This window comes from Echeneis naucrates, chromosome 7 (assembly GCF_900963305.1).
Source record: "Echeneis naucrates chromosome 7, fEcheNa1.1, whole genome shotgun sequence".
NCBI lineage: Eukaryota > Metazoa > Chordata > Actinopteri > Carangiformes > Echeneidae > Echeneis > Echeneis naucrates.
The window spans coordinates 19,969,890-19,987,467 of NC_042517.1; the positions used below are offsets into that span (position 1 = coordinate 19,969,890).

The window sequence follows — 17,578 nt, forward strand, 5'->3', positions numbered from 1 at the left end:
TCTGTATGTCGCTATTAAAATGTTTAAACACTTTTTGCTATATGAACTAAATTTCCATAGTCTAGGTCATGTATATAATGTACAGTGTTTTTTTTTTTTTGTCAACAACTGTATGTGTGCCACCAGGGTTCAAATTATACAGTAGCCCTCGGGGGAGCCCTATTTTACAGTGTGCACCACAACTGTATGAGACATGGCTGTTTTCATTTGGACATTTTCAATATCATTTGAGGATAATCCAAATATCCTAACATTCATTCATTCATTCAATTTCAAATATACCAACAAAAATTTCCCACAGGTCACTACGTAAGTGCGACTACGTAAATCTAGCAATTCTACCCCAGCGCAGCCACGGCCACAGGAGGAATATATGGAATTGTGTTAATTAGTTGAGACAAATTTTTAGAAATATTGAACATTAATGAGAAAATAAACACATACAGCCATGACATCTTTATTCTCTTTCATTTCAGGAACCTCTATGCAGGGAAAACATAATAGAGCTTAAAGTGGACACTTGTTTAGAGCAGAGAGCTGAGCTCCCCTGTAATTCGAACCATGAGTGCGACTATATTGTTGTCTCTCTGTATGTCGCTATTAAAATGTTAAAACACTTTTGCTACATGAACTAAATTTCCATAGTTTAACTGATGTATATAATGGTAGGGGGCACTTGTGATCCCAGTAATTCTTCTTGTGACTCCTCGGTCAGTGGAGTCAGTGCCTCAACAGCCATTAACCTCACTGCACATCACTGCCATAAAGGTATGTTTGTTGTTGTCACTTTTGTATATATGCACACTGTGGTAGATGATAATACTTGGTTAAACCCAATCTGTAACACAGATTTTAATTGTAACATATCTCTTAAAAGGGAACCACAGATGGAGAAGAAACACTTATAAGACCAAAAGGAGGTAAGACAGCATCGTATTGTTCTTGAATTATTCACTGTGGGACTGAGCTGAGCCATGAAGTCTGTAAAATTGCAAAGCTGTTTGTCCTTAAAGTAAATGTAATTCTCTCCTCAGTCTAAGAGACAACCTGGAGATAAACATGAGGGCAGGGATTTGTTCACTGCACAGTAAATGTGCTCAACAGTTAAGTTATAATCAGGTTGGGTGCTGACACATTGTCATTGCAGTGTACAGAGCATAAGCACAACTGACAACGAGCAGTTCTTTTGTGTGGAGTTTGCATGGTCTCTGTCTGTCTCTGTGTGTTGGCCCTGTGATGGACTGGACTTGTCCAGGTTGAACCTCGCCCTCACCCAGAGTGAGCTGGGATTTTTTCCAGCACCCCTTGTGATATATAGACCCATCTTTGTGATTTTTCAGGCAACCTCACCACCCAGTGGAAACATTTCCAGTGTCAGAAAGATGAAAAATAGTTATAACTAAGAATCTCTCCCACCCAGGCCACAACCTCTTTATCCTTCTGCCATCTGAAAGGTGTTACAGCGTACTTAGTACAGTAACAAAGTACTTCATTACGTTCCACCACTGTAGCTCATCTCATGGCTGCTGTACTTCACCGTAAATCTGTAATATCAAAGTGTGCGCACAACTGTTACAGGAGTTACTCAATGATGAATGTACAAAAAAATTATTAGAAGAACAGTAACACTATAATGCATCTAATGCACAGTAGATCTGACTGCTATTTACTCTGTATGGATTTCATAAAAACTAACTTTAAATTAAATGTTGTTTGTCTACTAGCAACAACAAGAGCAATAGCAGCACATCCCATTGCAAGAGCTCCATTTAAGAGCTGTAGGCTTTCCCACAGTGCTGGAAGGAGGTGGTGGACAATATGGTCAACCAAAGACCACCTCCGAAAACATGACGCTTTCAGGAAAAAGAGTGGAGAAGTTATTTGACACAGCAAACGCCACACAGAGCTTTGTTATTGAATGACATCCCATCTTGAAGATCGAGGTGAAATAAAACACACAGCCAGCAAAACAATACATCACCATCCAAGGCAGCAACACAAATAATCAGTGGATCAGCAGAGAGACTGAAGACAGATGTTACCAGTTCTCCCAGTAGAGCAGCGGAGGCCAACATAAATTACAGGACGGCATCCACATCAACAACTTGTGATTGGCTGCCATGGCAACACAAGACAATAGTAAATTAAAGTGACACGAAAGGGAAGTGTTGAATCTCCAGTGGGGATGATTTACCTTATCACCATCTCAGTTGTGAAAAAGGTGACTAACACTTCCCAACAGACTTTTGCTTTCAGCAGCTGTTTTTAACTCTTAGGATGGGACATGGAGATAATACGACTCCCACTATGCTTCAGACTCACAGCTGATCCTCACAGATCCATAAGGCTGGGGGACAGAAGCTGTAAAACTTGTTCATATCTGCACCGCCCTCAACAGTAACACTGTAGTTGATGTTCTTCAAGCTGCAAATAAAGCATTTTAAGAGTAGAAACAAAACAAAGATCCTTGTAATCATCAACAGGGTTGAAAGGTTGCTGCTGGACCTCAAAGGAATGTATTGTTTGCACATAAACCAAGCCCATGGAGCTCATAACACTATTTCATCATCTCATTATCTAAACCACTTACCCATGAGGGCCACAGGGTGTGCTGGAGCCAACCCCAGCTGACACATAGGGACATACAGAGACAAACAACCATTCACACCCACATTCATTCTTACTGGTATTTCAGAATCACTATTTAACCCACCATTGTCTTTCACTGAAATTTATTTATTACTCACCTTACTCTGTCAAGCAACTGAAAAATAGAGGACAGAAATCTTAATTCCTGTGGCCTCCCTTCTTCTTTATTTTAGCCCCTATTTTAGTGAATAGTTTTCCATCCAAAATGAAATGATTGTTTTTGGAGCAAATTTCTGGAGTATGTAAAATCTCCATAGACACCTATTTAATCTGCCAACACCAAAGCTACTGCTAGGGTGTAAGGAAGTTACTTGGCTGAACCTGTAATACAGAGCAGGTGTGGTGACTTTATATTGTGACAGAGGGTGCTCAAATATATAGTGTTCTTGCTGCTGAGAATGAGGAAGAACCCTGGGGGATACAGGCAGACGAGCACACAGGAAGCCAGGCTGACAGGGCTTGATGGGGTAGGGTTAGGGTTAGTGTTAGGGTCAAAAGTCAAAAGCAGTCAATAGCAATTCTGGGATGAAAAAATACAGGCACAAGGATCCAAGAGCTTTACCTCAGGGGGCGAAATAATTAACTTTCAAAGAGTAGAGGATGAGACCATCTTGTATCTGGTGCAGATGAGAGTGGAGGGAAATGAGGTAGATGGGAAGCAGATGTACAGAGGACAGTGGATGCAAAAGCCCCACCCTGGCCTGGGGAAGAAGGAAAACATGGATAAAAAACAGAGAGAGCAGAGCTGAACCAGATCCTGACACTGAGAAAGTACTTGCCTTACTCATGAAGCACTCACTTATCTTCTACTGCTTATCTGTTTCTGGGTTGTGGGGTTGCTGAGGCCAATCCCAGCCAGCTCTAGACGAGGGCAGGGTCAACACACAGAGACAGACAGAGACCACTCAGACTCACACTAAGACCTATGGACAATTTAGAGTCACCAAATAACCCAAACACGATGTCTTTGGACAGTGGGAAGAAACTGAAGTACCCAGAGGAAACCCACACAGACACAGGCAGAATATGTGAACTCCACACAGAGAGGCCCCAGGCTGGGAACCGAACCCGTTACCTTCTTGGTGTGAGGTAACAGTGCTAACCACTATGCTGTTGTATAAATAATACTAATAATACTAACACTATAATAATCATCATCATCATCACTTTACGTAGAGCAAACTCTTTTTTTAAGAGACCAAACAATTCCTCCCATGAGCAAGCACTTGGTGACAGTGCAACAACTGCAACAGTAAATAATACTAGGTAGTGATTAACAGTGTCAGTTAATGATATCTAAGAGCAACACAGACTGCAGGAAGAGACATAATCCCCCAGCAGTCTAGGTCTACAGCAGCACAACTGAAGAGTAATTAAAGTTTAAGTTTTAACTGTAGATCTGCCTTTTGGAGACTCAAGGAACCATAACTAAACCAACACCTAGAGAGCGTGACCTACTGGCACAGTAATGAACTACAACTTGTGAATTACACTACTACAGCCAACAGTATCAACCATGCTGTTACTCATAAGGTCATCATCCTTTGTATGGGTGAAGTCCTCTGTTCTATCAACCACTGAATGGGAATTAAAACACGGTGATAAATATGGCCATCACATCACAAAGAGGCTTTAACCTCCTGACACCAGAGTTTTAATTTGGCATGCATGTTGTTGGGAATTGGCTAGTATTACCCAACCGTGATGATTGTAACGTGCTCTGGTGACCACAAGATGACAGACACAAGTATCCACCACTAAGGCTCACAGGTCTAAGTTGAGCAAAATTATATTGTTGTTATAATTATAATTGCGAAGAGAGCCCAAACTGTTTTGTCCTCCGTATGAGAATGAAGTTCTCAGGAGGATGAGGTTCAGGTTAAGTATTCATCTTATGACAGACCCCGTTAAAAGATTAGAAGGTAAACAATAAAGGAAAAAAGTGAAACTTCAACGTTAATAATTAAACTTATAACGAGTCTCCATTAAGCAGCTTTTAATTCCCCTATAATCGCAGGAGGTGGACCGGTCCGTTCCAAACAACGGGACAGGTGAAAGTGGATTACGGTAGCCATGGTGAGCCACCGGAAACTATCAAATCCACCGCCACTCGCTCGGGCTTTCGGAAATGTACGCTTGAAAATAAGAGCACCACTCCCTGTCCATGAACCCGCTACAACGCAGACTCGCCGGCGTGGGTTTTATTGTGAAGTGCAGCCGTAAGGTAATTTGAAGCCGCTTCAGCCGCTCCTTCGCCACCACAGCGTCCCTGGTGCCTGAACGAAAGAAACTTTAAAGTAGTTCGGCAAGTTTTCTGTTGACTGTGTCGGCCGAAGCGTCCCCTCCGTCATCTCCCTTTTCTCCGGACCTGTTATGTAAACTTTTGTTTTCTTGACGTGACCGGGTGACACGGCGACTTCAGGCCTGTACAGTTAACGTTTGTGTTGGGAGACAAACCGAGCTGCACCATGCATATGCTAGCGTCAAACGGATCCATAACGAACTTGGATACGGAGTTTGTGAAAATAAAAGCACACTACTGCGGGTAAGTAGCTCTTAAGAGGGAATAAACAGACACCAAGGAGCTGGCAGCTACCGATAACAGAAAAACAAAAAACACAAAACAAAAACAAAAAAAGAACCACACCTGTGGATCAGGGATTGGAGATTTGTACTCATATAACGGGTGGGTGGGTTTATGAGTTTAACACAGGTGAGTCACTGTTGTGTATCTGAGATCACACTCGCACAAGTGTAACTGAACAACGAGACTGACAATTAATGGCCGTTGTATAATTAACCCAAAATAGACAATTGAACTCGTGCAGCGAATAACATTTTCATTTATGTTATCAGATATTTTATTTCTGTCGCACCAACGACACGAGTAATTCTTCCACAGTTGTGGAAATGTGCTCTGCTAATTTCCCCTTTTTTGCCTTATTATGCGACAATGAGCAGAGGTACGTTTTTCTCTAATGTTGAAATGAACCTTCCTCGTTGTTGCTGAGACACATCCTATATATTCCTATTTACCTTTACTGATTCGGGTGAATGCCCATTCAGATAGAAATCTCCTTTTCAAGATAGTCCAAGAAGTTTAAAAAAATTAATATTTTTTGCAATACTGTAAAGTATTCCAAATTAGAAACTTGTACCGCTTAAATCCCAAGATTATAAAACAGCTATTTTCCCAATGAGGGAAATAAGCCCCAATTCCGTTTTGGGAAGGCTTAAAAATTTGTTTCTCAAATATAAGTAATGTACAAGTGTAATCTTTCATAATAAACTTAACTTGGACAACGGTCCCGCTTGCTCCTCAACCCCAAAGACTCCATGAGTACAGATTCTTGTACTCATATTTGAATTTGTGTGCTGGATCCGTGGTAGATAGTATATGCAATCTTTTAAGTGTACCTTGAGAACCGGTAAGGCTTTACTTCACTCTTCAGTTCACAGTGCAGATGACTGTAGATGACACACACTGCCCTTTTATGACAGACCTATTTATGTTAATTCTGTTTGCCTGGTGTCCTTGTTGCTGAATCCTTCTACCAATACTTTTTCCCCTCACTTTTGTATTGTTGGTGTAATTTCAACTTCTATTCATGGGATTCGTGGGTATTTTTTAATTTGTTGTAATCTGTATTCATCCCATTGGAGTTTAAAATAACTGTAAAAGGCTAACCTTTTGAACAGGATGGATTTGTACACATAACTACTCTAGAGAAGGTGAAGGAGTGTCATCGTTAGCTGTAAGGCTGCAAATACCCTTTCTTTATGATTACTCAGTTAATAATTTATAAACTGTTCTAAGTAAGGTCAAATGCCCAGTATATAACTTTGGTGACTTTTCTGTCACTGAAGTGGCTGAAGTGACATGTCACCAGTCTATCAGAGGGCTGACATAAACCAATAAACATAGACATCTATGTCTTTTGAATGTGGAAGCAAAACAACTCAGGCGTAGGGAGAGCATATCAACTCCACACAGAAAGGTCCCAGGCCTGGGAATCAAACCCATGACCCTCTTGCTGTTGAGCAATAGCGCTAATCAGCATGCCCCTGTTCCACTCAACATGCTCGTATAATTACATGAAAACCAGCAAAGGAGGAAAACATTGATCTTCCCGGCCTGGGTGTTTGCATGTTCTCCCCGTGTCTGTGTGGGTTTCCTGCGGATACTCCGGTTTCCTTCCACAATCCAAAGACATGCATTTCTAGGTTAACTGGTGATTCTAAATTAACTGTAGATGTGAATGTGAGCATGAATGGTTTGTCTTTGGGTGTTGACCCTGCGATGGACTGGCGACCTGCCCCACACCTGATGTGAGCTGGGATTGGCTCCAGCAGCCCCGCAACCCAGAAATGGAAAAAGCAGTTGACAACGATGAGTGAGCAAGTCCGTAATCTGTTGTGTTTTAGATCAGGTTAATAGCTAACAATACCAAACATAATGGCCTTAACAGTCATTCATTTTCTAGTGCTTATATCTTTCCGGGTTGCCTTGGGGTGCTGGAGCCAATCCCAGCTCACACTGGGTGAGGGTGCACCCTGGACAGGTCACCAGTCCATCACAGGTCCGACAGACAGAGACCAACAACCAGTCACACTCATAATTAATCTAAACCTGCCTGTCTTTGGACGGTGGGAAGAAATCAGAGTACCTGCAGGAAATCCATGCAAACACAGGGCGATCATGAAAACCTCTACACAGAAACGCCCCAGGCCTGGAAACTGAACCAAAGTTCAGCCAGACTGTCTATTTAGTTATGCCTTCATGGTCTAAAACAACTATCTTACTGTATCTGCAGTGGACTGCATCCACTGAGGAATGTGGCTGAATAGGGTCATAACTGTGTTTCCACATCAGGTAAGTAAAACTTTAATGTTAGCATTAAGCTCAAACTACAGCTGAATCAGTTGTACAGTAATTGGACAAGCTATCCAATCGAGACACTGTTTTCAAATTATCAGAAGGTACATTACCATTGATTCTTGAAATGCGCAAAACCTTAATGTCACATTAAAAATAGATATTAATCGCAAAAGTGTTGTGGAAAAACTTTTTTACGCATTTACAACAGGCAGGACATGATGTTGAAGGTCCCTTGACCAGTTGACTGCAAATCATCATTCCAAAACCTTGGAAACACAAAATGCTCTTGTCCATCTTCCTCAAAGCAGAGTTCCTGGGACAAGATTTTACGAGAATTATGGGATGTCTTGAGACTAGACTGCAGGAGAAGCATGTTTCATTCGAAAAACACCCTTCAATGGATCACCTGGAAGTCGCAATTGTACTTGATTGAAATTTTAGAATCCTTAGTGTTTGTATTCCATAATACTTATTTATAGATAAGCGGTGATACTGACATAAGAAAAACAATGGCGACTGAAACCTTTCTGAAGCCACTGGAATGCATTCCTACTTGATAAATAAATTAATTGAATATATGTGTGTATCTGTTGTATGGGTATCTCAGAACTAGTTAAGCTTGCTGACAGTGCCAAAAATTAGCGTGTGGATGAATGATTGTGGCATGCCTTCTAGATCCACATTGAATTAACAGAAACAAGGTCCATAATACACTGAGACCAAAATACTTCGGCCTGAGATTGAAAGGCCGTCTTGTTGAGTGTTTCATTAATCTGGGGAGCATGAAGGACCTCAAAGCTCCAATGAGTTTTTTGGAGCCACCAGCCACCAGACCTGTCTGTCTCAGAGGGAAACCTTTGTGAACAATGAGGGTGCAGGCAGGAGTAATGAATTTGATGCTGTGATTTCTACTTCTCAGGTTGCAGTACACTGATGTAGAACTGATGTAAAACTCTGAATTGGGTCAGAAGTGTTTCTCTGCTTTTAGCTTGGTCAGATCCCCCAATGTATTTTAGACACCTGTGTGCACAGAGAGACTGGGTGGTATGTGACTGGTTTAAGCTAAGGTGCATCCTGTTATTTTTTATGTGAGCTTTAGATACAACCTGAACTCCTGAATAACATGACATGTTAATGCATCTAACCTCTTTTTAGCGATAAGGTCAGACCATTAGTTAGAGGGATTTCCCTGTAACGGTTGCAAGCTGAAATTCAAATAGTGTAACTTCAAAACATGGTTTTGCTTGTTAGTTACTGTGTAAAAATGAAAACTCGTATTTTAAAAAAATGTTGTGATTGGAAAGTATGGCAGACACAATAGCCAAGTTTCAGTACCGATCAGTCATTGACTAACATTTCTGAGTAAGAGAGAGAGAGAAAAATGAAATTGAACAAAATAGAGAAATTAAGGTTACTTATTTAGAGAAACACAAGAAACTTGTGTGACAAAAAATGGACCAGACTCAGTGATCACCTTCCTAGCAACAAAATTTCACACTGCTCTATGTTCCCTACAGATAATATCCAACTAGAGCGGTGATAGCTATCATGTCTTTGGGGTCATCACGTGGGAACCTCCTTTCACCGGTGTTTCGTCTAGTTAGGCCCACAACACCTCCAGAAGGCTAGACCGTGAACACTGGCGTCCCAGAGTCACCCCCCTAATGCCAGCCATCACCACTCCTCACACAAAGACAACTATCTCAAACAGCACTACCATCACCTACTCTGACCTCTCACCAACTGCACCAGTGAAAGCGGGGTAGGGATACAGACCCTGGTTCGGGTAGGGGGGAGAAATAGAAGAGGTGGAGATAAAAGTAGGGATGGGATACAGACCCTGGTTCGGGTAGGGGGCATGAAAGTATAGAGGGCGCAGGAGGTGGAGGCAATACAAGCTGCATTAGTAGATTCAGCAACTAAACTCACCTAAATGGTCCTATACTCAAACAACACTCCAACACAGGCCAGCTCACCTGTACTAACTACATGGTGTCAAAGAGGCACAAACACAAAAGGAACACAAAAGGAACTATCTCAAACACCACTGTCAACTACTCTAACCTCTCACCAACTGCACCGTAACCGTAAGATACAGAGATGGGTGGGAGGAAAAATTGTCCAGAAAATTTGAAAGCCAGTCATGAAATGGCATGTTTCCAAAGGTGTAAAAGTATGATCTTTGGAACTGTAGCCTAACTTCAAGTTGTTGAGGAGGCTGTTCTTCCTCTTACATAGGAGAAAAGGCAGCCTAGATGCTACACCGTCTCATATGGCATTAAGACATTCAAAGTGGTTTTACAAGAGCAGGGGTCGGGCGAGATGGTTCGCATGCAAATTTCTGCGATGTGATGTTGCTGAAATACAATAGATGAAGGTCTTGGCCATGACATCATGACTGTGGTTCCTTTACACATTGTATATTATGTTGGTTGATTTTTAGAGAATTTCAAAATTAAATTTCTGACCATATCTTGCCCACAATTTGACCTTTAACTCTTCTGAGAGCAGTTTAATTGGCTAGTGGGTAAATATCAACAGAAGCTGCTACAAAATTTCACCCCAGAATTTTAAAGTTTAATGTGTTGCCTGTAGCAGTAAGTGCAGACCCAGTAACCCAGGATATTTTTCCAAGGAAACAACACACTGAGTTGCCCACAGTTTGAGCCATGGGTGACAGAAACATTTGGCCACCCATGTAACTCGAATAATAAGAGACATACACACACACACACACACTCACAAAAATTTATATTAATATATGTGTGTGTGTGTGTGTATGTATGTATGTATGTATGTACAATGTATATGTGTGCCTCATTCCACCTTGGTATATGTGGGTGTGTTGAGTGTGTGGAACAATGCCTGCTGGGAAGCAAGCTGTCTCTGCTCCACCTTCTTGGAGTCCAACAAGCACTTGCCATAAAATAAACACTTGGCGACACACACCCAGAAATGTGTCAGAGACATTCATGTGGACCCAGGCAATGCAGTTCCTACATATATCTTTTAAAATCACATTTTTGGCTGTGGTATTTGTTTACAGAATAAAATACACAAATCCAATCGGTGTGAGTGGCTGCAGTGTTGAATGTGAATAGATACAGCCCACAGTGTCATGTTCATTAAGCAGCAGAACTTTGAGGGCAGATTTTGATACTGAACATGCACATCCCTCTTTGAACTGATAAGGGTATTTGAAGGCCAGCACTGATATGGAATAAAGCCACTCTGTTTCAGGTTAAACATGTCATTCAAGGTCATTGCTCCCAGGATCATGTTTTTAAAAAATATATTTGTGATATTTCATACACATTAATAAAGCTATACTAAGGCCATGAAAGTATGGCTGTAGTATTAACCAAATTAACTGACATAAGAAGATTAAATTGGAGAGCCTCTCAATGTCAGTTTTGATACTTTTATGGTTAATAGCTGAATTGTGCCAGTGTCACCTCTTTTCATCATTAGGTGAGACAATGATACAATCACTGTTACTTTGTCAAAATTGTGATTTTATTTGTTGGACCTTGGATGGTATCATTGAACACCTGCGATAGAAATTCAATTAAGATCAGGCCAAGCTGGTAGGGAGCCAGGACTGTGTGGAGCCAACAGCAAATGCCCGGTAATTATCTTGTTCTCTAGTCAATATGCTATTAAGCTTGTTAGAAACCCAACCATGAAATGTGATTCTGGCAAATATCTTTGTGCATCCAAATACTATCTGAACACCTTGTGAAATAACTGCGGAGTGAGACTGCTTATTTTTCACCTACAGTGTTAGATCACAGAGAAGGTTTGCTTCGAGTTCAATAAAAGTTTCTCCTTTAGTTGTTGCCTCCTTAACCCCCCCGAGGGAGTTCAGGATCTCTGCTCCACTTAAACAAAATGACTCAATCTTAACATTTTCTGTCTGTCTCATTCAGGGACATGTTGATCACAGACTTGGCTACCACAGTAACCTTTGTGGAGTTGTGTGAGGAGGTGAGAACAGTGTGCAGTGTTGCCAAACAGCAGCCCATCACGCTCAAGTGGATCGATGATGAAGGTTGGTGTGCTTCACACTCGTACTATGCATGAATCTGCATTCTCTGTCTGTCCCTGAAGGCAGCTTCTGTGCCTCTTTTGTTATACTACTAAACATCTGGCCCAAAGCCCATTTCCTGGCCATCTGGCCAGGCCAAAGCCATCACTGACACATCACACTGCACACTGAAATGACTTGAAGGACTCATATTCATCCATCTGCACCCAACAAGTTTGCCTATACAGCAATAGCAATCACTTTTTTTTATTATCTTAATTTAAGAATTTAGGTGAATGTCAGAACTAGAACTCCCTTCCTACCTGTAGTTTAGTTCTGCGCCGACCTGCAAGTTTCAAGTTCTGATAAAGTTCTGACTCAACCCATTCGGTCGAGGCAGATGGCCGCCCCTCCGACCCTGGTTCTGCCCTAGGCTTCTGCCTCTTTTTTCCTTGCCACTGTCGCCAAGTGCTTGCTCATTGGGGGGGATCTGTTGGGTCTCTTTAAATAATTTTATAAAGAGTTTGGTCTAGCTCTTCATGTAAAGTGCCTTTTTGTAACTTTGTTATGATTTGGTGCTATACAAATAAATCTGATTTTGATTTGATTCCTCCTCTAGGCATTACTCGGTGCTTAACACATAAACAGAAGGACCTCTAATTTACTGGTTTGTGGAGGCACTGTGAGTTAGTACTTGTAGCTGAAAATGAAACTAATGTAAAGCCTGCAGTTACATCAGTGAATGTGCTGTTTTGTCTGTCTAGCAATTTTAGGCACAAATATTTTAAAACAAACAGGAGTGGAAAATTTTAAAGTGAACACCTACCTTCTTCATTTGGTGTGAATTTGTATGTGTTTCTATCCATTAAGGGGATCCTTGTACCATCTCGTCTCAGATGGAGCTGGAGGAAGCATTTCGCATTTACAATCGGACCAAGAAATCTGGACTGCTACTGCACGGTCGGTTGGTCCTTCATCTTATTATTTCTAATGTTAGTCATTTAACTGTCTGTCACAACAGATGTGTCTAGGACATCAAGGTATTAATGGTGTATGTGACTTTTAATTCATGTATCAAGACATTCAAACAAGGGCATTCAATTAGTGTTCCACTAATGACCATCAATGTTCCATAACATTTTTAAAACCTTTTGATTTAGAATTTTCATTTTTTTTTTTTTATTTAACCTTCCATCTCTGCTTCTGGATAGATGAGGAAAAACAACAAATTGAAATGATCACTTGATTTGCTTTTGCAGTCTTCCCCAGTATCCCGGAGCGGCCAGGCCTACCCTGCCCTGGGGAAGACAGTGAGTAAATCATGTCTGCTTTCCCTCTTTGTATTTTATGACCTTGATCATGGATACATAAGATTGTATGCATTGTGATTGTAACCAAATGCACCATTTTAGAGTCGTAGCTTTGGTATGTGAATGCAGTGATGAATTAAGGATCATGCCAGTCATTGAATAATGTGCACAGTTTTGAGATATACTCCAGGCCGATGAAATTTAAGTCCCAGTTTCCTAACTAGGATATTTGGAGTACGAAGACAAACCGAGAGGCACCTTTTCGTCTCTCCAAAATTGTGAACACCTTCATATAGAATACATTTAAATGAATGAATAAATGAATGAATAAATTAAGAGATGCATAGCTTGATAGACAGGCCAGCAATAGGCCCACATTTATAAACATGGGGCGAACTTGCTAGGATTTGCGACTATCACATTTTGTGTATTTAAAAAAAGTATGAATAAAAAGAAGAAAATACTATAGGTTTGAAACAATTACACATAACATGTAATTATGTTTGGGACTTAAAGGTGTGATGGATCATAGTCTTAGGCTGTCTTTAGGTTGTTCTGTTTTAGAAATGCATACACAACAAAATTTGTTAAAATCTTTTTCATCTCCAATTTTAAAATAACAAAACACACAAATGTTTGAGAGAAAAGACAAAAGTTAATGTGGACTATAGGTAGAAAGATGGACATCGCCTGTATCACATCAGTCACAGTGCCCTCAAGAGTAATTCTGAGCCTTAAGTGAGCTGTTTCACTCTTTCCATCTTTGGAAAAAGTGGATTCAAAATAAAAAAGAGATGAAGCATGTTTGGAGCTGTGACTTTGTTCATGCCCGTTTGTGCCAAGTACAATCACCAGTCACTTTTCTTAGATACACTTGCTAGTGCCTGTTTGGAGCCATGTCTTCCTACAGAACTCCCTTGATTCATTTATTTATTTTTTGGTGGTATAGAATCAACAATGTGGAACGATTCTGCAATGATTTTTGTACTATTGAAGTCTCCTGTGCCCCCACATCACAAAGGTACTCTATTGGCTTGAGGTCTCATGATTCTTCGAGGCCATTTTAGCACAGTAAAGTCATTGTCATGTTTAAGACACCAGTATGAGAGGATCTGAACTTTGTGACATGATACATTATCCTGTTGGTAGTAGCTATCAGAAGATGGTACACTGTTGCCATGAAGTGATGGACATTTTCAGCAACAACAATCAGGCTGTGGTGTTTAAATAGTGCTCAACTGGCACTAAGCCGGCCAAAGTGTGCAAAAAAATTTCCACCATATTCTAAGGAAACTCCTTGAACTTGTTGTCATGTTGTTTCTTCAGGTGTTTTTTCTAGTTGCTTGTGTTGTAACCGCAGAATTTTGCCATTCCTCTTGTGAATTTGGCAGGGCAGAATTAGCAATCAGCTTTAAATTTTTATCACTGTTGTTTAAGGTAAAACATCTCCCCACTGCAGACATTGCTCCTCCTTCACTGCCTACCTGCTCTGCTGGGAGGTTGATGACATTTATGACACTTCAGTGGTACACTTCTACTCTGAAATTAAATCAATGTAGAAGAGAGAAACTTGAAGTCGACCATATTAACCCTCAAAAATAATACTCAATTTCTGTAGTAATGACGTTTTGAGATCTGTTTACCCTTACTGAAGCAGAGAGGAGTCATACTCTGGGTCTTATTAATATCTGTTAGTCTGGTCTGTTGTGGTCAAATTCACTGTGACCAGCTGTTTCCATGGTTACTACATCCCCAATTATGCATCAATGTCACCCGGGTCTTTATCTGAAAATCTGTATTTTGATACAATATTTTGTGCCATTTATACATGTGCTGATACTACTTGAACTGTAATATCAGTTGAGTTCTCTTTCTCTCCATTTCCCTCTCTTTTTCTAACTCAATCTCACTCTCATGCTCTCATGCTGTTTGCTACACACCCTGACAGTCAATTTGCTGTGACAGCACGTTTCAGTAGCATGCAGACTACAAATTGTGTGTCTGCAGGTTTGTTTGATGGGAGGGCAGCCCTGCTCTTTTACCCTGAGGCAGACTGGTTTATTTTATGAGGAACTGAGTGTAACTCTCATACTGTGGGAAGGATACACAGTCTCAGACATTCAAAAACACACACACACACACACACACACACAGATTTAACCCCCTCTCATATATGTATTGCTGAGTAAAGCTTTGATTGTTGTGCCGAGTGGAGGATGTGCAATATAATTAATGTACCAGTTTCTTCTTGCTTTGTTTTCTCAGCTAAACCTAATTTACTTGTTGAGGAGTAGATGAAAGGATGAGAATCAGTAGAGAAGAGAGGGTGACCTTGTTGCTCAGTCATCTTTAGAAAGAATTTGTTGATGAACCAAGCAGGATGAGGATGAAGTGATGATCACAATGATATTTATCATCATGATAAATATTTTGCTAACTTTTTTTGCAAACTCTCACCTTATATTTCATATGAACCAGTGAAATTGTAAGTCTCAAGGGAATCAAGGGAGTGTATCATGTCCCTGGGCATTTTGCATGCTTCCCCATCAGCCTCTTTGCTTTTCCAAACTACAACTAAGTATGAAATCATCTTATTGCATAGGAAATAGCTAGAAATGCACACACTATATAAATATCAGGAGAGTAACCAGTGTGACGGAAGACTGTGGGAGAACGTGAGGGCGGGGTACACCCTGGACAGGTCACCAGCCTATCACAGGGCCAACACACAGAGACAAACAGAGACCAACAACCACTCACACTCAGACCTACGGACAATTTAGAGTCACCATTCAACTGGAGAAAACCCACCCAGATACGGGGAGAACATGCAAACACCACACAGTCCCCTAGGCCGGAAACCAAACCTATGACCTTCTTATTGTGGGGCAACAGTACTAACCACTATACCACCATGTTGCCGGTAGTCATAAATTCAAAATTTAAGTACTGTAAATCAATGATAATGCTATAGAAGACATGCACATCATTTATAATTCGAAACATGCTTCATCTGCCTTTACAATATATAGTTATCCTGCATGACCTTAAACTTACTGTGACAATATAAATAAATCTCTGGCATGGCAGCAAACATCTCAATGGCCAATACAGAAAAGATTAACATGTTTAGCACGATGGACCTGTAAGATAAAATAGAAAAGATGCCCTGGTTTCACATCTCTAAAATGTTCTTGAAGTAGAATGCAATAAGTGCAAAATGTGTTAACAGGAGCCCCGGTAACACTAGTGTTGCTAATAGCCCCCAACATAGTACTGTCTGCTGTGTGGAGTCAGGCCAGCATTAGCACACATTTTCATAGTTTTGGTGTGCTCAATGGGCTCAACCTAAATTTTATCGCCATAACGTTTCATGATTTGTTATATAGCCCAAGCATACAAGGATAAACGGTATAGATAATGGAATCCTAGAATTTAAACTGGAATGGTAATCCTGTCAGTGAGGCCTTTCTAACATGATGGTTCTAGAGGAACAGTCGGGAAGCCACCAGAGCCATTAATATTCAAGCTCTGGGGAACACGGTTATGTGTGCCACATTTAATGGAAATCTTCAAAGCATTTGGCCAACACTTCCCGTAAAACATTATTCTTTATAGTATCCCTCCCTCTGCAACCAACTGTCATAGATGTAATCTGTTTTTGTTCCCTCCTGCTGTCTAATTAATTAATTAAAGCACACCCAGTGTGCTTTGTTATGGTCACATATTTTGGGGTAAATTGCTTTATCCTGAATGAACAGAGGAATATCTGATTGCTTTACTGACAAAGGTGCTTGAAAGCCTGACAACAATAGACAAGTAACCCATTGAGATAAGCTTTTTGTCAGGCTTAAAGTGCGATTTAGTGAATGCGTGTGTGTGCTCAAAATGAACAGACGCCTCTGTGTGCTGAGAGGATGATGGAGGGTGGGAGGAGATGGAAGTGTTGAAATCCTGGATGATGCACTCAGTGGATGGAGGCTGCCCTGCCTTGCACTGGATTCTCTGGCAGAACCCCCACCCCCATCGCCAGCACGAAGCCCTGCCCCTCCCCCACAGCCCCAGCCTCCCTCTTCCCCTCCCATCAATGCCACCACTTTTACCCAGCATCCCCCTCTTCTCTCTCAGCTCTGTGGCACTGCTGTCTCTCCAGGGAGGAGCCTGCAATGCTGCTGCATCACACAAGACACAGAGGCGGGTGAGGGACACTGTGTAAGTGAGAGACAGAGAGGGAGAGAGACGGACCGACAGAAAGAGACTGAGAGAGAGCAAGAGAGAGAGGAAGGATTGCAGATATCAGCTCTTAATATACAAGGCAGGCACTCAATTTTTTCTTTGTTCTTCTATTTTTATCTGTCTGCCACAGCAAAAAATCTGAGGTGCGACTTCATTGAGGATAACTAGTTGTAAAAGGACGCAAAAATGGGAAGAGAGGGAGAATCAACAGCCTTGAGAAAATCAAGGCGACTCTATCAGCTGTGAGAAGAGAGAGAGGAAGAAACGGCGAGGGAGGATATAATTAAATAAATCCCAGGGAGGAGAGAGAAAGAGGGAGGGACTGTCAGAGAGAGGCAGAGGAGGGGATGTAGCAGTGTGTATCCTCACCAGCTCACCACACACACACACACACACACACACACACACACACACACACACACGCACACACACACACACATATACGCGTCGCCTGGATAATGTGCTGAAAGAGGTAGA

The 17,578-nt window shown here is 41.2% G+C and overlaps 1 protein-coding gene across 1 annotated transcript in view; it reads left to right on the forward strand.

The window, feature by feature from the left end:
• The first annotated feature begins 4,964 nt into the window (after positions 1-4,964).
• The window catches only part of prkcz (protein kinase C, zeta), a 103,093-nt gene continuing 90,479 nt past the window's right edge, over positions 4,965-17,578 (forward strand). The window contains exons 1-4 of the mRNA XM_029506294.1: positions 4,965-5,194; positions 11,458-11,579; positions 12,426-12,515; positions 12,815-12,865. Coding sequence (XP_029362154.1) covers positions 5,118-5,194; positions 11,458-11,579; positions 12,426-12,515; positions 12,815-12,865 — 340 coding nt within the window. The 5' untranslated portion in view covers positions 4,965-5,117. The remainder of the gene's footprint in view (positions 5,195-11,457; positions 11,580-12,425; positions 12,516-12,814; positions 12,866-17,578) is intronic.